At 34.6% G+C, this 24,302-nt stretch overlaps 1 protein-coding gene across 2 annotated transcripts in view; it reads left to right on the forward strand.

Annotated features, from left to right (window-relative positions):
- The window catches only part of LOC149805120 (carnitine O-palmitoyltransferase 1, liver isoform-like), a 102,588-nt gene that overhangs the window by 28,581 nt on the left and 49,705 nt on the right, over positions 1-24,302 (forward strand). For both annotated transcript variants that reach the window (XR_016417654.1, XM_089947548.1), the window contains exons 3-7: positions 3,568-3,684; positions 7,144-7,220; positions 9,766-9,856; positions 16,560-16,640; positions 20,799-20,885. Coding sequence is in view for 1 of the 2 variants with exons in the window: in XM_089947548.1 (XP_089803674.1) it covers positions 3,568-3,684; positions 7,144-7,220; positions 9,766-9,856; positions 16,560-16,640; positions 20,799-20,885 (453 nt within the window). In the remaining variant the exon portion in view is untranslated. The remainder of the gene's footprint in view (positions 1-3,567; positions 3,685-7,143; positions 7,221-9,765; positions 9,857-16,559; positions 16,641-20,798; positions 20,886-24,302) is intronic.

The following is a 24,302-nucleotide window of genomic DNA, read 5'->3' on the forward strand; positions in this document are numbered from 1 at the left end:
ATATATAATGTGTTTATTTTATTAGCAAGATCTACACATACATGTATTTAATGAAGTGGTCTTTCAGGTGACTGGCCGATGTTTTTACTATTTGTTAGAGTGAATTTCAGACCTATTTTAGCCAGTACTGGTAAATAGGCTGATAACGTCAATATATTGGATACTTCTTTTTATGAGTGAAACCTATACATCTGATACAGACATTTTTTATACCACTGTGTTCCCCCTATGTGCACTTTTTATTCACCATGGAAAAATAAAAAAACCTGACTGCTGTTTTCTTTATTGCATGTCTGTCCATATGTTTGTTCAAGCAATGGCCAGAGTTGCTAAAGGTGATCAAAACTTTAAGATGGGGTTAAATCCATTGTAAAACAATAACATTGGTGATGAAAATTTTAAAGGCTTGTTGTGGTTTGCCAAATTGCAGTGGAAAGTCGATGAAAAGTTTGCAGAAATACAGTGTTGACATGTCATAAATGAATTACTTGTTTGAAAAGAAAAATAAATGAGAAAAAATGAAAATTATTTTATACTAACTGCTGCTAGATAGTGAATGAACATTACAGTTAAATGAAAGCAAGATCCGGAATGCATAGTGCAGTTCTTTTCAGTTAAACCAAATATTCAAACATCTAAACGTTTGGGTTACCTGAGCACTTGATAAAATATTTATAACAATAATATGTGTCCATGGAAATGGTGATAAACTGGTACAGATAACAAAGGTTAGAGTGGTAAAATTATAAAAGCACATTTGATGATTTAATTGTTTTCTCCTTACTAGTGCATTTTGTTGTTAGGGTTTAACGCCATTTTTCAGCACAAGATAGGCCATATATGGCGGCCAGTATAACTGGTGGAGGAAGAACCCTGGAAAACCCAGGAAAGAACCACCGATCCACGAGAAGCTACTGGCAGGCTTTCCCACGTACCCACACTAGCCGAGCCTTGGACTCGAACATACGCAGACAGAGGTGAGATGGAAGTGATCCGGAACGGTGAGCGCTTTAGACCACTCGGCCACTCGGGGCCCCAGTGCATTTTGTATTACCTAGTAATTTTCTTTGACCCTTTGAAATTTGTTTCCCCCTGAGTTTTGAAGGACTGGGATACCAAGTTCCTCAGCACTCTGGATCAATGCAGCAGTGATGTATCTACACTGTTGTTGGAAGGGGTCTTTATTAATGTTGGAAATGCACCAATCAGGGACATATGGATGATAGATGATAGATGTACAGCTTCAGAATGTTGTCATTGAAGTGTAGGTTGCTGCAACGATATCATCTGTGTATTTCACAAAATTGAGATATTGTCTTTTATTTCTTTGTGACGCTTTTGAAGGTTTTCTTCTTTATTGATTAGTGTATATTTTCGCCTTTAAGTCCAGTCTAACTGCAAACAACAAAGAACCTGAACTGCTGTAGCATAATGCACCTGCAAACCAGAGTCTGTGTCATTTGTTCTACAGATTAGTCCTAACAAACCGCACAGACCCAGATCTGCCGGCACATTATGTGATGGCAGATCTAGGTCTGTGTAGTTTGCAGTTGGTTCATCTTAAAAGTGAGTATATGGTATGTTAATTTGAATGTAGTTTTTACTTATAGATTTTTTTATGTGATGTTTTAAAGCTATAAAGCTGTTAGGTTAGTGAACTGGAACAGTGGTAAAGCAGAGGTTTAGCATTTCATCATAAACATTTATACATGTACATTTATTGTTTAGTCAGCAATCATATTTGAACTGGACACCAATTGGTAATCATATATATGTATGAAGACTACCAATTTTTATGGAATAACCTTACACAGGCACAGTACAGCACAGCATAAATGTGCTTACTGTACAGATCAGTAATAATAACTGACAAAATATAAACATTACTGAAATGAAGGATTCAGAAGTAGCCATGTTGAAAGAGTTATGTATTTAAATTTTTGCCTCCCCCAGTACATTGTAAGCAAGGTTTAATTAATGCCTACACCATTATGCAGTGACTCATAGGCTGTGATATTGGAAATAAGCAAGCTTCTTCAGACTTGCACATAGATATCATGCTTTGGCACAAGCATCATATACAGTATATTCATTACCAAAAAAAAAATGTTTCCATAAAAAGAATATTTCCTCATGTGTTATTTATACTGAATTGATTAATAGCAAAAGAAGAAAACCCACTGTATTGATACTATTGTAGCTAGTAGGATAACAAAAGTAAATCTGGCCTCACTTTACCCTGTGCAAGTCCAGCTTGCTGTAGGTAAACCACTGTACAGTATTTTAAACTTCCAGTTTATGCTGAGGGATGTGTTTCAACAAGCTAGATATGTGAAAGTATCCAAAAATAGACATACATGTACATACATAAATGTATATCTAACTTGGTAAATAGCAGGCTTGCTATGCTTCAATGACTCTTGTGTGAATCTCATGCCATAAAGGCAGAAAAGAATTTATTTGATCATAAATTAATTCTTTTATACAATAAAAACATCAGAAATACATATTTCATTTTTTTATTTTTTTTAAATATCATGAAAATGAACAAATTTTATGTGAACTTTTTTCTCTGCATTGTTCACCTTTCAGAGTTTGCAGTTTAGCAGTTTTATCCTAAATTATATCAAAGCTGTTAGAAAATATATCATAAATACACGCTGCTAAGATACAGATTTTGATTTCATGCAGTCTCAGATCTGGGAGGAATGAAGTGTAGTTTGGGCTTCACTCAGGAAACAGTTTTCAAACAACTCCTGGTGCAGAATAGGGCAGTTTACATTTTCTGTTTCATAAAATAGCATTGTGCTTTCTTAGAACTCAATCCACATCTCTGCCAGCTGAGGTAATTTAGCTCTCTATGTTATAACTCAGCTGATGAAGTACCTTTAATGTTTCTTTCATTTTCCCACATTTTTAAAAATAAAATCCAGGTTATCCTTTACAGGTTCAGACACTATGTTGCATTTTCTGGAAATAGCTGCATTTAAAATAACTGGAATTTTTAGTTCAGGTGACCTTTCCTGAACTGACTGAATTGTATCCAAAAAACCCACTTTAGGCTATAACATTGCTTTCTGTTAAATGCAAGTAACATTTGTTAATGCATAGGAGATCTCTGAGAGAAATAAAATGAATATTAATAATTTTCAATAGGACTACAGTAGGATGCACAAAGAGATGATAGGCTCAATTGATGTAGTGATTTACTTGTCTTCAGGAGCACAATTTGCCTCTCTCACCTACCTGGGTGGTTTGCCAATCAAAATTTGAGATTTTTATAAATAATGGGGATAAATCAAATTTTACATGTCCAGTATGTGGTCATTTTCTGTGGTCAACTAGATCGGCAGTACTGTTTGCACAGACACTTCTCCCCTAGAAATAAAATTTGTTTTTTGCTTCTTATTTATCACAGAAATTGACCTATTACTCTTTGAATTAAGTTTCACAGTAGTTAAGTGCCTTTTTTGAATTCGTCTTTACAAGGATAATTTAATTATAGGAAGAAATGTCTCTGTGGTAGTGTTTTTGCGGAAACAACATTAAATATGTTCTGTTTTCTAGATGCTTGGCCTCTATGAAAGCAATTTTGTCAGAGGAGGATTTTATCAATTTTCTGACAGCCATGGAGAAATTCCGTGAAAAGGAAGGACCTGAGCTTCAGAAATATATGCTGCAGAGGTAAGCTTTTGAATTCTTGGTAGATAAGAGGACTGACTATAGAAAAACAAACCTTCTAAGATGAATAGTGCAACCTGCCAAAATGGTCACCACATTAAAGCACCTGCCATATCCACCAGGTACTGATTAATTTGATGTTGGTGCTCCTGCCATACTCTTTGGAAAGGGGGGCACATTGCTGGTGCTACCCAATTGCTATGGGATCCGAATGGAAGTCTAGGAATAACTTATTGATATTATTCAGCTTATTGTTTCTTACTACAGTAATTTCATATTCTTTGTTTCCCTTCTGTCCCACTGCATCCAGTACCTTAAACTATACCTTTTAGTCTTTGTTTTCATTAGCTATGGGTCTAAATACAATGGAATTTGCATAATAATTACTGTCAAACCTGTCCTAATGGTCACCTTTACTCAATGGTCACCAGATCACAATGACCATTCTGATTTCCCCTTGGTATGTTTCCTATATAAATGTTCTGTATGTTATTGTCACCTGTCTTAAGTGGTCCGTGGGCATGTGATCCATAATTAAGCAGTGGTTTTTCCCTGTCTTTAGTGTTTACTAGTGCATATCTACTGTGACTGCTCAGTCAGTGTAAATTGAATTTTTTTCCGGTTGGCCAACTGTCCCTGATTTTCATTGCCGACCCTATCACTGTTTTCCCCCAAGGGATGACAAAGAAAAATCCCAAAATAGATTTGTGCATATAACCAGTTTTGCCCAGTTATGTGTGTGTATATATATAAAAAAATTCCTACCTGCCTACCTTAATTTTCAAACCAGTGCAATAGGAAACACACACATTTTGGGGTGGGGTGGGGTCTCATGGGGAAAGCATTGTTTAAAGGAAAGAAATCTGACAAAGTGTGTAAATATTTTTATCTCACTCGTACTCCACACTCAAATCATGTTGAGAGTGTAATTCAAAGGCATCAATATGACAGATTTGAAATAAAGACAGTTTTGATCATAAGGGTAGAGCTATAGAGACAAAGTGATTCATTTGCTGGGTAGTGGGAAGAGTGGTAGTGTCATCACAGCAGAATTGGAAGTTGACTTTTGTGTGCATGTGACTGCTGTAGTTTGGCATCTTCATCAATTTGCCATTAAATTAAAGCTGACTCTGAAGAAAAAACTTTATCATTGAGATGAGATATGAGCTACATCCCTTTCATAATGGTCAGAGGTCATTCTTTATGTAAAACTTATTTATAAAGTCAGTGGAGGTTTCAGTTCATGGCTTACAAAGAAAAGCTATATACTGTTTCCTTTTGATTTCCAATTCATCACAGGCTTCTCACATAAGCTGTCTGTCTTTTGATCTTGGTGTGTTGAGCAGCTGGCTAATCCAGATTTTATTTTAAAAGTTTGAATAGCTATTCCAAAGCTTAATTTAAAAAAGTTGGCTGACCTACAAGTCAGTCCTTTGTTTTGCAGTGATGTCAGTCAGTAGTGAAATTACTGTTTTGTCATGGTGTACAATGCAAAAATAGATCAGAAATTATTTTAAGTTAGTGATGATTTCATTTATAAGATGTCAGGATACAGTAATCTTGAGTGGAACATAAATTTACGAGAAAAGCATCAGATATGCATATTTTTTTATTTTGATGAATGATGCACATAAAATAATAATAATAATAATATTTATATTTGATGCCTGGTATTTGTTCAGAGGCTAATTTTAAAGGTGAACCTGTGCACAGAGGTCACCTGTGCACAAGGCCAGTTTTGCCTTTTCCCATCGGTGGCTGCTATAGACAGGTTTAACTGTACAAGTGCCCTGAATTAATAAATTTCATACCGATAAGAACTGACAGTTCAGAAAGTAATGTCTTGGGAATGACAACCAATATCACCAAGCCGGTCATGAGAGCTGAAGTTACAACACTTGAGTAGCATTAAAACAAACTAATGCTGAAATTGGCTCCACCACATCCAGATGTATCATGCAAAACAAGTTTGATTTAGACTATACACTGAAAGAAACTTTCCTGTCAAGGGATTTTGTTCACTTCAGACAGTTGTTATAATCAGACAGTTGTTATAATTTTCTGCATTTGGCCTGAACACCCTATTTTGCATTTATGGTTGTACATTGTACCAATTAACATTACACAGGAAGTACATGTAACTGAAGGACTAAAAGGATAACAAAATTTACAGCTGTCTATTGGACTACAGACCATAAATAGTGATTCAAAAGATTATTTTATGGTACAAAAATTTGCTTTAATAAAATGCATGACTTTGTTGTCATGCTTTTAGAAAATGTTTTGAGTATACTGTACACCAATTGTACGCTGATGACACCCAAATATACAAATCTAGCCACCCAACTGAAGTTGATGCTACCATCCAAGGTGTAGAGAAGTGCATTTCTGATGCGAAATCATGGATAACATGTAACAAGCTGCAGATGAATGATGATAAAACTGAGGCCATTCTGATCACAACACAAAGACTTTCTCATTCACATCCTTTACCTCAAACAATAAATATCAGCAACACCAACATTAAATTCACACAATCAGTATGAAACCTAGGTGTTACTCTGGACAGTACTCTCACATTGCACCAACATGTCATGAACATATGCAAGGCTGCATATCTTGAGCTGAGACACATCAGCTCCATTCGCAAATATCTTTGAGTTGATGCCACTAAAACACTTGTGTGTTCATTAGTACTTTCAAGACTGGACTATTGTAACTCAGTTCTGTCTGGTTCATCTCAATATATACTCCAGAAACTTCAACAAGTTGAAAACACAGCTGCTCGGATCATCCTTAGAGTACCACGATCAGAGCACACCTCCCCGCTGCTCTGTACCTTACACTGGTTATCCATTCGATCCAGAATCAAACACAGAGTTTGTTCTCTGTGCTATGTTTCACTGATGGACTCCAGTCCAACATAACTATCTGACCTCACCCATGTGTACACACCAGCAAGATACTTACGTTCCTCTTCTGACAATCGTATACTCATTATTCCCACTGTGAAAGCCAAGTCATCTAGATAGCGTTCTTTTGCATACTAGGGCCCAGCAATGTGGAATGAATTACCCACTGAACTTAGACACAAAGACACAGTGATCCCATTCAAGAGTGCTCTCAAAACTCACTTATCTTGAATGCAAGAACAAACTTAAAGACCTTATAATGTTTCCTACCTTAAATATTTTCAGCATGTTTTTTGTTTTCTAATTTCATGGTGTTTGTTTTTGTAATCATATCATTATATATGTTTTTTATTATAGGTGTTGTCTAATGTTGTAAAGCGCTTAGAGCTTCTAAAGATTAGGCGCTATACAAAGTCATTATTATTATTATTATTATTATTTTTATTATTATCAAGATCAGATAATTCTAAAAATGTACATTTTATCCTTTGAGTAATTATCTGTATGTACGTCATCTTTCAGTGTTTTTGTATTCTTTTATGTTCTGAAGGTATGCAACAAAGAGGAACTGGTTGTCAGAAATTTGGCTAAATGTGGCATACCTTTCATCTCGAGAACCTACTGCAGGTAAGCTCATCTTCAACCCACCCTAATACCCTTCTGATGATCGATCGTAATCGCAAACCACACTAATGCATATTAGTGTATATTAGCCTTTCTTTCACTTCATAGACCATGATTGCAAATAATCCAGAAGTAAATGTACAGTGTAAGCTCTTGTACAGTTTCCTCTTGCACATTTCAGAAATTTGTTAAAATATTGTTTTAAATTTTTTTTAAATTGTAACAAATTAAAAATCTGTATTCTCAATAATTCCAAAATAATGTATTAATCCAAATGTCAGTGAGCATGCAGTAATTCTAATTAATGATTTAAATAAATAATTCTTCACAAATTATATCTGAACACAACTGTAACTGCTGATAACAAATAGATTCCAGAGAGTAATCTTAAGGTTTTTAATATATATATATATATATATATACACATACATACATACATACATACATACATACATACATACATACATACATACATACATACACAAGGTTTTCAGTAGACATGTACCCTCAGGTTTTGACGCATATAATTTAAATATGACACATTATTGATGCACCGAAATTCTGACTTGTGCGTCTTTTTGATGCATGTTGATTTGGGCTGGAGCATCAATGTTAATTACACTTGATTCACCTCAGGCTTAGTTTCTTACTAAGAGAGAGCTGTACATAAATAAATTTACTGTAGGAGGCACTGATTGACATCTGCTCAAGAACAGTTTACACCTTGATGGCCAATAATATTGCACCAATGAAATATATATATGAACAGAGCTAACGCTTAGGTGCAGCCGAATTCATTTGAATTGTTTTGAGATTATGTTTGAAGTTTATGATAAAGGAAGAGGAAACAATTATGACACAAATGGACTGCCTTTTGATCACATATCAGAATTGGTATGTTTGGACATCAAATTAAAATCATTTGTTCAGAACTGGAGCATATGGTGGCTAACCAAGCAGGTTGTCAAGGTGTGGACCAACTTGCAATTAATTTGCTTCATTTGGTGGAATGTTTAAAACTTCAGAATAATTTATGACTTCACATGATTCATTTCTGATAAAATATCGGTGTTTGTTTGCACTTTAAATTAGAATCATTTAGACAAAATGGGAATATATGGCTTCTTGCGAAGCTAGTTTTCAGTGTGGGATTATGTTTTATTGGCGATTAATTTGCTTTTAATTAATGGATCATTTAAAAATAATTGAACAGACATAACGCTATTTACATACATCTGCACATGAAAATCACAACAGCACAAAGAAGTATATTTTCTTTTCTGTCCCAGTCTTGGAAACAACCTGCTGGTGATGAATTTTCTGACCTGCAGACTCCAAAAAAAACCCAGAAAGATAGTTTCAGCCCTGAGGAGAAGGAGAGTCAATCTCCCAAATTTATTAGGAAATTTAAGAATGATTGGAAAAGTGAACTGACAATTCTGTGAAGTACATCCTTGATATCTGAATAATATATAACCTTCATAGTTGTATGTGTGTATGTTTATGTGTAATATGATTTGAGCAGATCATAATAGAATATGTTTAGAAGTTGAAAATATAATAAAGTGTAAAATAATCCTCGTCTGTTTCATGTACAAAATTTAAACACAGTAACACATGGTTAGAAAGAGAAACACTTTCACAAAATTCAGACTGTAAAATACTATTAAGTATTTCTCATTATTCAGCATGAGACAAAAAATCTTAATCATAATTCATTTCTACCACTAACAAGGAATCACAGCTATGACTGTTCAAAAGAAGTGAATCTTGAGATTTCAGTTTTGACTCTTGAGATTTTGGAGTCAAGGGTCAACTGACTCTTCATTTGTGAAATCTATTGAGAACCCTATGTATATATACACACACACACACACATACACACACTTGACCTATGATGCAATAGAATGTTCTGCAAGACTAATCATTTAGAAAATTCCACTAACCCATAAACAAGGTTGGGCCTTGAACTAATTTTTTTGTAAAAATCTTACAATGATGACAAAACTCAGATGTGCAAAAACTCCAGCCCTCAGTCACTGACAAAAGTCAAGCACATAGTATAAATTAAATATACGTAATAGTTTTTGCAATAATATCAATTCTACATCACATCCATAAACCAGATGTAGTAGATAGCTTGCACTTGTAGTAAGGAAGTAGTCTATTGATTTTGGGATCAAAAGGTCAAAGATCAAGGTCACTGGCTGGAAGTATATAAAAAATGAGTTAAAGTTTAGTTTTTATTAAGAATGATATTCAAAAATTCTATTTAGAAACAAAATTTAATTTAAATTCTTATAATAAACATTACTTTGCAAAACTGAAAGCAGACAAAGGATATACTACACCTAATCAAAATCTACATAAATAAATACATGAATATGTCCATTTTCATTTCATAAAATAATTTTGAAGGCTAATTGGATTATATATTCTGCAAATATTAATTGAATATAACTTTGATATAATAGTTTTAAATATGATACAAATGGTAACTGTTGGAAATCATGTTCAGTGGATTTATTAGACTTAATTTTCATTTCAGTAAATGTCAACTGCTTTGCTGTTGATAGAAAAGTGCAACCCACAACCAATCAGCTGGCAAGAGCTTCAAACATGATTCATGCTGTGTTGAGGTACTTCTTTTTTTTTGAGAGAGAGAGAGAGAGATGATTAAGATCAGTGAAAGTTGCTTGAGCCCTGTTATTAAAATGGAGTGAATAGGAAAGAAATAACATAGCTGAAAATCTTTAGAATCCTTGTGACTTTATATTGTTGTGGGAGTGTGATCATCAAAAGTGAAAATGCAAAATCTATTTGTGATTCTAAGCCCTGTTTGTGAATTAAGAACATATTGAAAATGCATGGTGTAAATTCAGATGTGGACCTGGTTTGTCTTTTTGTACAATGTATGGAGTAAAAGAGGCATTGATCTTGCAGTCTTTATATCTTCTGGAGGCCTGCACATGTTACCAACAGTAACATTCTGTATGACGTAACATTCCAGTGTTACCATGAATACACACCCATTGCTTAATCAAGACACTTGCATGTTGATGAAGTACTTCTGCAGGACAACATATTGAAATTTGTGTAACCAGTTTTTCTTGTTAGAATCAAAATAATGACTTGAAAAGCAATATCTTTTTCAAGAGATAAATACCTGTTTCAGTATTGCAATTTTGGCTCACCTAGCTTTAAAGACATGTGAGTTTATGGTATTGCCATTGCCATTGTGCATTGTGCCTATCAACAGTTGCTATTTTAAACTAGTAGTAAAATACCACCAGACCAGTTTAGACCAAATTTGGCCCAAAGTCACCTGGTTTAAAGGGGCTTTTAGATTTATACAAATGATTCTGATCTGTCATCAGATATGGCCACCAGAACTAGAAATAGAAAAAAAACCTTTAAATGACTTCTTAAAAACCACTGAACAGAATTTAATCCAATTTGACAGAACACATTGTGGCAGGAGGACCTTTCAAGCACATACAGATGATGCAGATCTGCCTGTAAATATGACTTCTGCTTCTAAAACTAGGAACTGCTACTTAAAATAGAACAGTCTTTAAATTACTTTTTCAAAAACAGCTGAACAGAATATGTTCATACTTGACAGAAAGCATTCTGTCATGAAGATGATGCCAGTCTGCCATCAGATAAGGCCACAATGACAAACAAATAGCAAACCTTGAAACAACTACTTGTACAAAACTGTTGAATAGAATTTTACCAAACTTGAGAAGAAGCATCCTGTCATGAAGAACTATATCAACCTTGTGTAGATGATGCCAATCCACATCAAATATAACTTCAGATTCTAATAATAGCAAAAACTTTAAATAACTTCTTTTTCAAAATTGCTGAAAGGAATTTGACTAAATTTTATAGCATCCTGGCATCTGAAAATCTGCTCAATAACTGCCAAACAGAATTTGACCATATTTGACCGACCTATTCCTTATTCCCAATTCTGCTGGAGTGGGGGTTGCATTTTGTAACATTGAAATAGATGCTTCTTTTCAGGTCTTTATTAGACCCCTGCATCAAGATGCAAAAGTCCAGCAGTAATCAACTTTTCCCTCCATCTCTCTGGATGTCGGTCTGTTCACACTTATTGTAACTACGAAAGCACTGCAGTGCTTACACATAGTTGATGCTATGTTGAAAGTGAATTGCCTATTGCACACAGATGTTCCTTTTAAAGGTTAGAGTCTGATTCAATTTGATGTGGACATTCTTTTGTAGTTTTTGATAGTCTTTTTTAGGTTTTGTTTAATCTGCACTATTTTCGACTGAATTATGGCCCTTGTCAATCAACTTTTATCTTCACATGGATGTTACTTGTAATCAGCATAACTTAAAAACCATTCAGCGTATGTTGATGTAGTTTTATGTAAACATTTTTTTATATAAGTTAGATGTGTCTTGTATGGGTTTTGCCATATCTGCTCCTTTTGGACAGAGTTGTGGCCCATGTAGATCAACTTCATTCAGTACATGCATTGTGGGTTATAGAAAATCCATGTTTCCAAAGTGGAAATCAATTCTTTTGTGCTGTTGTCTGTCATTCACCAGATGTAGTGGTTGACGTGGCTGTCAACATTGTGGCTCATAGTTGATAAATTAATTTTTATTGCCACAATAAGAACGTTGCAGCAATATCATTATGTAATATTGGATATCTTCTGCATTGTTTGGTGCTGTTGCTGTTGTAAGGTTTTTATGCCATTACTCAGCGCAAGATAGGCTATATATGGCAGCCAGTATTAATGGTGGAGGAAGAACCCGGACAAACTCGGAAAGAACCACTGACCCAAGCAATGCTACTGGCAAGCTTTCTCACATACCTACATTGGCTGAACCCGAGATTTGAACCCACGCATAAAGAGGTGATATGGCAATGATCTGTAATGGTGAGTGCTTTAGACCACTAGGCTACTCGGGGCCCCTACATTGCATGGAACTAAGCTGTAACTGAGCTACAGTATGCAGTGCAGAATACTCTTTTTAAGTTGTATTCAATGCCATTGAATATTCAAAGATTCACCCATTATATCTATCAACAGTACCTCATATATTGCCCAAAATTGCAAAGTCATGTGTTTGCCATGACTATAAAATCAATATCTAATTGCATTGATTGCTGTTAATACATGTATGTGGCTTTATATGTTTAATGGCTTTAAACAAGTATCCCTGGTAGAACTTCTTTATCAATTCCAGACTGGAAGTGGAAGAGGCTTTGGCTTTATTTGTTGTAAATTCAAAGTAGTACCATTTCTTGTGAACCATTTAAAGTAATTCTAGGATCATTGCAACAATTTTCAGTATGTTGATTTTGATTATTGCAATAATGCTGGTTCATTTGACTTTATTAAATTTCTGAAGCTTTTTGTTTTGTTAATTATGACCAAGTTTGACTAGAACCAAACTAGAAAAAAGAAGAAAATAACAAAAGGAGAATAATACATGTACAAGGTTAATAACCCAATTAATTACATGTCACTTTTTTAATACAAAAAGCATTGCTAAGAAGCATTTCACTTATTTGCTTATTCTGAATAAAGAGTATTATCAAAATTTTATTTCTAAATTTTCTCAGTAGACAAATCATGAAGAGAAGATAATTGCAGCAAATTTAAAAAATGCACTCTCTCTAATGATCAGTGTCATTTTACAAGTTAGGAAAAAAAAGGGACAGGTTTTGGTACATAATTTCTCTCCCCATTGCATTAAACATGTCATAGCTATGTCTTATTACAGATTGCTAATGGAATGTGCTGCATCAAAAGATCATTGGAGAAACAAAAATATTTACATGGTTTGCTTTATATACTGCTATAGTCTGACTATACCGCCCTGTTTGTTTGTAACCCCACCCCCACCGATTTCAATAATGGTAATCTTTATTGTGATAAAAAGTGCTCAGAACTTAGGCAATTCATTCATTGATGTGACCAGAGTGGCCCTAACACTGGCATTCTCTGCCCCCTTCATGCTTAACAGACTTTCCATACTCACATGGCACCATGTTGCGTACACTATGGGCAGGTGGATTTCCTCAGACAGCATTGTGATGTAGTTCATCCTGTTTGGCAACTGTTGTATAATTCTGTAAATTGCCATAATGTTCAGAGTTTAGAGTTATATTCTCTTGCACACTGCTTATTAAATCTACACGAAAGGCAAATTTGTAATTGTCATTCTTTTATTTTGCTTGTTTCGACATTGCAAATATCAGAAGCAGACAATATAGTATTTTCCTTCTACATACATACATGTGTAGTCGTGCATACACCTCTTTGCTGAAAATAAACTTGTCCGTTAACTGGAAATGTCTGGCAAACAGGTCATCTTTTACACTGAAAACGTCTGTTTGTAATGAAATGTGCAGACGATAACGGTGTTAGGGTTCTAATTGGGCGTAATCAGGTTTGAAATTATAATTCAGTATATGAACTTAGTCCTGTGCATCTTTTATCTCAGTTGTGTTTTTCGTCTTTTAAATAGTATGGGGTACTGACTAGTGGGGAGGTATATTCAGGCTATAGAAACCAATTTTATGCAAAAATATCACAATGTAACCTTGTTGCATTTCTTAGTCCATATTGCAAGTCCAAAATTTGTTTTTCACAAACTAATATCTGGTTAGTTTTATGTTTGATTTTGTGAGAACAAGGAGCATTTTTCTTCAGAAGTTAATGTTTCTTTCAGAGCTAAAAATGAGATCAAACCTTGACACCATCCTGACTGATCATTGTTAAGAAGCATAGGACCTGACTTCAAAGTTAGAAGTCACTCATTAGCTCATGCATGGTGATAGATTAGTGAAAAAGTGATTAACAAAGGAACCTTTCTTGTGAAAATCAATCCAGCCTTCGATAGAGTGCACATTTGAAAATTGTCATTCTGTTAAAAAATGTCATTTTCTAAGTCTATGGATAAAGAAATATATTTTCTATCATAACTCACATTTTTTTCCTGCATTATGTCTTTGTACAGTGCCAAGTTATTCTTCCTGAATAAACTTTAACTTTAAGAATTATGACATAAATGTCTTTCCCTTTTACTTCATTGTGCATGAATGCTGTAAGTACCATCATGTTCATTTGCAATAGCAGTCGGTCATAATTGTTAAACTTAAGTTTATCATCATTTTTAAATACTGTTATTGCTGCATGTGTCTTTGACATAGTCAACAGTAATGTGTGTTGTAGCTAGGCAGTTTTTCTGATGTAAGCTGTCTCATGGACAGGGGTGGGAGGATATTCAAGAACTTAGAAAACCTTGTGTATTATTATGCCATGCATGTTTGCATGTTTGTCTGTATGTATTCATGGCTTGGCCACTGATAAATACCACAGAAAATGGTAGAACTATATAGTTTTACATGGAAAATTATGACATTGGTCCTGCTATGTTCAGATTTATGATGCTTGTGTTTCTCCAGTCTGTTTGTTTATTGTGTCAGCTCATACGGTGAATGTAATAAAATCAGCATGTGGTATCATAATAACCACTAAGGCTGCAAAAAAGTCTATAATGTATATTCCACTAGATTGAGTGGATGTTCACTGGGCTTGGTGAACATCCTCCAGATGTAGTAGCATCCAATACTCATAGTGGACATTTAATACCTTGCCCCCATGTCCCCTGTCTTGAGTGTTCAGTCTGTAATCTGCAATGCATGTATTGTATCTTTACATGGCTTTTTGCTTGTATTTATAGGTTACTGCATTTGTATGGGAAAATTTGAATGAGTTTTGGGATGGAATACTGCATGACCTTGGGAGTGCAGTATATCCTTCCAACAAAACGAGTTCATATTTTCCCATACAAATGCAGTAACCTTTTTATTATATGCTCATTTTTTTATTCTACCTAAGGTTTAATTATATAAACAAAATACACTACAAGAAACAACGTAAATGAATGTATGCCGCATTCCAAACTAAACACACAAGCACAGATTTATCATTACAGAACATCATTATTAATGTGCACATAACTATGCCCAGATAAATTTGAACTTAACTTTCGAAAGAAAATGGCGTGTCTAGTTAAAATTGAAATTTGCAGTCATATTGTGAATGAATGCGCATTGCAACAACTTTTCCATTTGATCTGGAATGAATAGATTTTGGTATTTTGTTTTGATTCAATGAAAGTTTGTGATTTTGGACTGGATTCATCTGTGCAAATTGTACATTAAATATATCGGATTGAAGCGGCGCAGAAGAAGCTTGTTTACATCCGCAAGTGTGTTCTGTCATTGACTATTTGAAATCATTAATTCCATTTGGTCTGTAATGAATAGATTTTGGTAATTTGTTTCGATTCGACGAAAGTTTGTGATTTTAGACTGGATTCATCTGTGCAAATTGTACATGAAATACATTGGATTGAAGCAGCGTGGAAGAAGCATGTTTACATATGCAAGTGTGTTTGTTCTGTCATTGACTATTTGAAATCATTATGTGGGGAAAATATGAAGTGTTTTAATTGCAATTATCAAAAAGACGCTATTGAATTTAATGTTTATTTCATTTTGAGTACAGTAAGGAAGATGTAATTGCACTTGGAATATAGTCGAAATTACAGTACAATTTCGAAATGTGTAATCGACTTGATTATCAAGCTTGAGAACTCATGACATGGCTCATGTAATTCGGATTTGCAGAACTAAGAAAGTACATTTTGAGGAAATTCTGGATGTAAAACTGTAAGTATATTTTTTTGCCATTCTTATTACCAGCTAAAGGAGACAGTTTATGCCTTTATAGCTTGCATGTTATTTGTAGGTACGAAGCAATTTTATGAAATCTGGTGTCTATCGCAAAATCTGAAACAATGTATCAAAAAGTTAACATGGAATGTAGCAAAACAGTTGGTATGTTGCAGTCCACGAAACATCTGCTTTTGTTCATTCAGAAACAAATTTAGTCAACCAAAATGTATTGCGTCTACTATGCAAATGTACATGATTTGTTTACAAAGTAGTTCCTAATACACTATTGGGCACACATGTCCAGCGCGTGGGTGCAATATGAAGGTGTGCAATATCGTAAAATATTGAATGATTCTGATAATGTAAAGTTAACGGAGAAAAAAATGAGCATATAATAAACCAGAGTTGTTGAAGGAGTTGGATTCAGAACAATCCGTATATCATTTAGGAGAGGCATGGCCTCTGAATGCCCATCTCTCAACACAAGTTGCTGTGTTGTCAGTCGTATGGTGCAAATTGTAGGTAGCAGGGCTGCTTGTGATGCACCCAACACAAATAGCTCGAGTTTTTTCATACTTTGACATTTGCTGATTTTTGTTTTGCAGGAACCATCAGATGATAATGCAGGAATCTATGACTCCCCAGTACCTCCAGGACCTTATTCCACTCACCATGGAGGGATATAGGTAACCAGCACAAGAAAATCTGCATTGCCATCACTGTCACAGTGTAAAATATCTAATGATACAGAACTGAAATTCTTGGTGGCCCTTTTGCAACCCAGACAGACTTACTCCTTGACCATGTTGAGTCAGTGAAGAATTTATCACTGTATAGTCACAAAGAAGTATAAAATACTGTAATTTAGGATGACAAAAAAAAAGCAAAGAACCAAGTTTATTTTCAAAAGAATAGTAAATAAATTGCATATTTACCTTTACATTGCATTGTTCTTATGCATAGTGTATCAGACCTTTTGCTGGTGCTGATGGCATTGAAATACTATTCTTAGTCAATGATCACTGGAGCATCTCTGCTAGGGTTGTGCAACTACTGGTAATTTGCACCAGATAGGACTGAAAATAGCCATACTGGACCAGATTTTACCTGTACAAATGCTATTCAGCCAGTCTCATCAATGCATCAACAGATGGTTGCTTATAGCTGAGGTTGCTCAAATCAGGGTTGACTGTATAATAATTGCAGTTAGTTATCACAATATTATAAATATAATCATATTGGAATTCTTAAATTGTGTCTAAGGTTTTGATGTTAACAGACTTAATGCTAGCTGGCACATGATCGGTTTCAGGGGTCTGTTTAGAATTTGCTGTTTAACCAGTATCATCATACTCGGGTAAATTACTTGACAATATTTTTTTATACTTAGAGCCAAAAAGCTTAGGGATGCATATTTGCTTTCTCTATAGTTTTGTATTACTGATCCTGCCACTGTGCATTATATGTCCAATATCTATGTGAAATTGGATTTGGATTTTTTTTTTTAAATGTAGCTTTAACAATTTTTCAGTCATATTGCTATGATGTTTGCAGTGTGGCAGTTTATACTGATGTCTAGCACTGGGGCATCATGCCGCAGACATGTAGCATGATGTCCCACCCGGTCACATTATCCTGACATCAGTCCAACCAGTCCTGACACTAACCTCTTAATGCTGAGCTCCAAGCAAGGCAGCTGTTAGTACCATTTTTATAAGACTTTGGTATAACTCAGCTGGGGATTGAACCCACTTCCTCCCGCATCCAAGGCAGACACTCTAACCACTAGGCTGCTGGAGCGGTTCTGTATGTGAAATTGAGAAACTGACATGATTTCTTGGCAACAGACCATCATAGTTAGGCAACTGGTACATGTTATAACACAGTGCTTCATTTGCATAGTATTTCATTAAGCATCTTTGTGATGTAAAGTGCATTAACTGTCTAGTTTGAACTCGGGTTATGTGCCAGTTATTAGCTCTGATGGAAATAAAACAGAAGAGCTTATAGGATTTCTTGATTTCTGTCTGTCATCCGTCTATTATCTTTCCATTATGTGATCACTACTCATTCCAAACTATTTGGAGGATTGCCATGAAACTGTACACACATATATTATACAAGTCATTTAAGATACTGGTCTTAAATCAAAATGGTGTTGCTTTGACATCCAATATGGCCACCTGTCTGGTTAAAATCAGATCTCCAGTGTCATACATGAAGATCTGAGAGCGAACACTTAGGGGTCATGTTCTGGTGACCTACATTAGTACAATAAGCTCTAATTTATCAGCCAACCAGATGAAGTCTTGTATCATCATGTTTGGAAGAATGAGCAGTATGGATGAAAAGAATCCGTGTGTGCTGACCAATTAAATTCACTTTCATATTTTTGAAAGCTTCTTTCCATTAGCTAATTTAAAGGTCACCAGAATGTGATCATTACAGCTTCTTATTCTTACTAATAAGCATTTTAACATATAACACCAAAAAATGCAGAATGCTTATCAGAAAAGGATCAGCTTAATGATGTAGTTGTATGGCAGACTTTATTTACCATATATGTTAACACCATATTTGTTGGGACACCATAAATTAAGTTTTAAAGTAAATTTTTTTGCACTTAAGTTCTGGGACACATTTTTTCAAGTCATAAATTACGTGACACCTTTTAAATCATATGAAAATTACATGTCAGAAAATGCACTCAAATTTTATTTAAGAAAAATATTACAGTGTGTACTTGAGATAAAACACTATAATCCACTGCAACATCTTCTTATTAACTCATTCAGCCCCAATCCCACATGTAGGCGTGATGAGGCTGTACCCTATTTCCGAGCTCTGCAGCATCAAGGTCATTTAAGATACACCAACGTGGGTGGTATTACAAAAAAGCAGACAGATATAGCTCTACAATGATACCAAATAATCTGGAAGTTCTAGTTGCACTACAAAATACAGAGGGAAAAACCTCATTTTTTTGACCTGGTTTTTTTTTTCACCCAAAATTCGCTCATGGTCGGAATGCGATTTTGTGTCTGGATTTTATACCTTTTGGCCTCGGATCTAAGGCAGACTGGTCTGAACTGCACACAGACAGGTGAACCTTTGCAAAAGCTTGGATAAGGTGGGCATTTGGAATAAAGAACGGTCTCCATACGAAAATGATGGGTCCATTAAGCAAAACAAAAGAAAAAAGAAAAGAACTCCAACTTTTACCCTTCTGCTCATGCACAAGCAAATAACCATGGAAAACGATGTTTCTAATACAACCAGAAATTAGTCTGATGGAAAAATTTTTGAAAACCGATGTATTACAATGTATTCAGAAATAGCCCCCCCCCCCATGTCTTTCGTACTCGCATTTCAGGCGAAAACGACAAAAACCTCTGAGTTAAGACAACCACTCATATGATCCATACTTTCAGTGTATGAATATTTTTTTAGCTTCCTCATGCCATGAAACATTATCATTAGAAATAACACATCTCCTGAAGCAGAAACTGCAAGGACTAAAGAAAGATTTTTTTACCTGCACCAGTCTTGCAAATTCTCACACTTTTAACCAACTTATTTTCGACAAGTCCTTCCAGAAATGAGAGCAGAGTTTCATCCATGTTAATGATCATATGTTGTTGGTGAAATCTTCTGTTCTGGCCAACACAAATTCATTGATTGAGTTTTTATTTTCTCCTCCAAATCCTCTGGGAAATGCTGGTCATCACTGTTCATGAACGAAGTACTAGATTGTGTTGCTTTAAAAACTCTTCCATTGTTCAATTTATTTTCAAAATTTTGCATGAATACTGGTAAAAAGTAACCAAAGTAGGCTTTCCTATGTCAGCTGACTTGGTATTTAAACAAATCGGATTGCTTAAAAGGATCCAAAATTGCCTTCTGAGGTCAGCTTACTTTGTTGTATTTGATATCCTATTGGTAAATTCAAACTGTGAGTTCATGGCATCGCTGCCAGTTATGTTTATTCACCATCCAGACTTCTATTGGCTCACCATCTGTAATCATAATTGATAAATCAGGCATTGATGTTTGCAGGGTATATAGTATACACAGCAATAGCATGGTTTAATAATAGGTTTTGTAACCCATGCTAGTGAAAAGAATGTCATTTGCACTTGTAGTGAACGTATTTTAAGCTAATTTTTATTTGTGAGATATTGTCATATAGTTAACCAAGATATAGTCCTGGTTATTTTGCACCTTACACCATGTCATGACTGAATGGCAGGTGCCTGGAGCAGTTGGTTGATATTTCCCTCTGTCTCTCTTGTTTGCAATTTTGTTGGATCCAGTTTTCAGTCTGATAGTGTATCAAACATTGGAGTATTACCAAACAGGATTCATTTCTGTATATTCATGTCAGTGAATAATGTGTCGTGTGTTATCTGACATAAGCAATACACTGCAGTATGATGCATATGTGACATATATGGAGTTCATGGATGAGTTTGTTTATTTAATAAATTGCTCATAATAAACAAAGAGAAATATGTGATACCAATATAAGGTTAGTTTCTTTTATTTTGTTATCAAATATGCATTTTGTTCATCTATGTTATTACAATGTACAGTGGGGGGTCATGCATATTCAACACAAATTTATTTAATTTCTTAAGCTTTGGGACACATGACTGAGGTGAAAAGAAGTTTCAGCATAAGTTCTGGGACAGGAAAAAAATAATTAATTTATCGTGACCCCGTATATGTGGTATATAGAAAAAAAATCATATCTAATGCAATTAAAGGTTTTTGATAGGAAATGGTTGTACATGATATTGTTGTGGTAAACTTTATAGATTTAGTATAATGCTCATTTTTTTCAGAAACCTGAATTGCACTTGCAGAATACCTGGGATTGAAGTTGATACTATGAAAACATGGAAAGATAGCAAACATATTATTGTATACAGGTAAGGTATCTGTATAATTGGTTTCATTTCTATCTTGTCCACCTTGGTAGAAGCTGGATATAGTAATCCATTTGGCACTTATGTGCAGTCTGTCTGTGTGTCTGCCCACACTCTAGATAAAACCTTTTTGTAAAAGTGTTTTTATTTTCCTTTTTTTAAGTACCATTTTATCATACTGTCTTAAGATTTGGAAATGTTATCTTTTGGCATCAACATGCAGAAATCAGAATTCCTATACTTTCTATTTTATATTGTATTTGATATAAGGTAATTGATTTATCCCATTAATGCATAAGCATTAAAAGTCACATTCTTGAATAATGTTTAAATGTTATTAATACACAAATGTTTTTTATTACCAATTTTCTACAAAAGAGTTATTCAGCAAATGATTTTAATGGGATAGTGGGACAGCTTTACATGTTCAAAAAACAGGCAGCCTCATGTATATTGAAAATATGTGCACAAGTTAGTTATATAGAAAGACCCAACAACCTTTATCAACCATTTACCATATCTGTACTATTGAATTTCCATTTGTATACCCTGGAGGGGTGTACATAGTAATCCTCATGTCTGTCTGTTTGTCTGGCATTTTTATCTGGTACACTGTCTCATTATCACAAGTTCTGCAGTATTTGATGAATTTCCATGAAACTTTGCAGGTATTATGGTCATCACCTGAAGATGCAACAAATCACAGTAATTTTTGTTCATAGTTTTGGGCCATTTGGTATTGTGGCTTAATGCAGTATATGACACAGTCTTCCCTGCAGTATTTGATTGATAGCTATGAACTTTGGTAAATATTATGGTCATCACCTAAATATGTGCACATTGACAAATCACTTTGTTCCTGTAATTTTGACCTTCATGAGGTTTGGAACTACAGTTACTGAAATTAAAGTAAAGATCATCAGGGCCATAGTATAAGCTCTTTTAAGCCCTCCATGCAGTTACATCCTTGGAAGAGGTTGCACATTTTTTTCCAGTTGTAACTAATTATTGATGGAAATTGGCTTCAGTCTTCCTTTCCAAAAGGAAGCCATTCTGATTTGTGTCCAAGCAAGGAGACAGCAGCACTTTTGTTGTTAAAACAAGTTGAATGCATGTTGAACATCTTTCTTAGCTTACAAGGGCTGGATTTGCAAAGTAGTGGATGTAAAGTATAACATGATGGTTGGGGTCCATAGAACCTGACCTTGTTATGTAAGGGAACTGTGTTATAACCAACCAAGTCAGTCAGCTTAAGAAATGATGCATGTACCCAAACAATGTTGGGTTGTGTGTGTATTATAAAAGCAGGTGCAAAAATACATGCTTTTGATTAAATGAAGGCAAAACTAGTCAGAAATACTATTGTATATTGGCAACTTATATTTGTTTAGTACAGTCCATAATGCATTAGATACTTTACATTTATATGAAAAGTCTATGAATTCAAATATAGATCAATGTTACAAAAATAACATGTATGTAAAAAATGGTGGTCCTCATTTGATCTGTATCCAATTGTCACTTTAAAGTTCACTTTGATATCTTATCAGCATCTTCACTCATACATTAGAAAGTAGTTTTGTTACCAAATTAGGTTTGTTGGAGTTTCTCAAGTATATAAAAAATGGTAGTACTCTGAAATTAAAGGAATTAACAAACTTCTATTGGGTTCCTGGAAAATCTTTATATTGAAGTATTTTTTCCTAAAACTGGAAAGGTATACCTATTTGACCATGTTGAACTTGACTATAGCAATGACAATACTTTGGTCTCACTTTTAATGGCAGGAATGATTAAAAATTTTCTTAAAGTTATGTAATTCATATACTCCTCTCCCTCATGCCCACATAACTCACAAACCCACTTATAAAGTGGGGGCAGGTGTGGATTCAATTTTTTTCCCTAGTAAATGCCAAAAAATTTGACACTTATTTGATACATTGCTCATTTTTGTTGTTGAAAATGGCAGTTAGCATCTGGAAATTTGAATCAACGTAAACAAATTCTCAGTATGCTCTTAATAACAATCTTTGATAACATTTTGATTGGTGAAAATGTCACTGATGTTTATGGGTCTTAATACCTTAAGTAATAAATATCAATGAAATAAGTTGGTTTAATTGAAATTTGTGTTTTTGTCTTATATTTTAAGTCAGATTCAGTATTGTCATCATAAATGTGATGTGGCCTCTTTTTCACAGGTGTTTATGTGAGTACCTAATTAGCTGCAGTGTTATGATCTCAGATTTGCATACATATTTGTTATATTGTTACACTCAATTAAAAGCAGACCTTTGTATTATCACATTCATTATGTCTTTTGTAACACCGCTCTGGTGGCTTAGTAGTTAGAGCATCCGTTTTGGATGCGGGAGGTCATGGGTTCGATCCCCAGCCGAGTCATACCAAAGACTTATAAAAATGGTACAAACAGATGCCTCGCGTGGCGCTCAGCATTAAGAGGTTAGTGTTAGGACTGGTCAGATTGTTGTCAGGATAATGAGACTGGGTGGGACATCATGCTACATGTCTGCGGCATGATGCCCCAGTGCTAGACATCACTGTAAGACTCATGTTGCAGACATCGTAACAATATGACTGAATTTGTTTTAAAGCTATGTTAAAAATCCAAATCACACATGTTTTTTTGTATAAAATAAATAAAGGGAACATAATTATATTAAAAAAAAGTTATAATGCATGCAAATCCCACCAGTGTGATAGCCATTGGTCACTGTAATGTGACAGGTCAACTCAATTTAGTTGACCGCTAACACTGTTATAATTATTATTGTGTAGGTAACAATTAAACTACCTTAAATTATCCTAGTCCTTCACAAATGTGATCAGAGATAGCAAGGCAAGGAAGCAAAAGGAGTACCTGGTGAAATCAAAGCTTTATTTGATAGATACTATTCATTATGGAGAAGGTAGTTCCAATATATTTTTTAAACTTAAAATTCCTCAGTTGATGCTTAGAGATTTTCTGAAAGATGAGCAGAAATTTCACTGTTACTTGCAGTGAAATCATGGCATCAGTATTTCATGGATAAAATAGTTTTAAACAACTGAGTTTCAATCTTGATGTTTTTTATGAAACAAATGTATGAACCTTTTTAACAAAACAGAATCTTGTTTTGTTGTGCAAAATTTAGTGACATAATACACAATCTTTAGCAGGTATACAATGAGGTACCTTTTGGAGTTTTTCATGATCTTTCAGAGTAAAAGCTGTTTATTGACAATTATTCCCAGTGGGATTATAAGACAAATATTCAGCAGTTAAATAGCACTGCTACTCACCTCATTTCATGGTCTTCTTGATGTCTAGCTTGGATGGCACCCCACTTATTCATTTTTCTGGAAGTCCTTTGGTAACTCACACCCTCACTTAGAGTGTGGTGTATGTTTTTTGGCCCC

This window comes from Sinohyriopsis cumingii, chromosome 2, assembly GCF_028554795.1.
Source record: "Sinohyriopsis cumingii isolate HCF-2022 chromosome 2, ASM2855479v2, whole genome shotgun sequence".
Lineage (NCBI taxonomy): Eukaryota > Metazoa > Mollusca > Bivalvia > Unionida > Unionidae > Sinohyriopsis > Sinohyriopsis cumingii.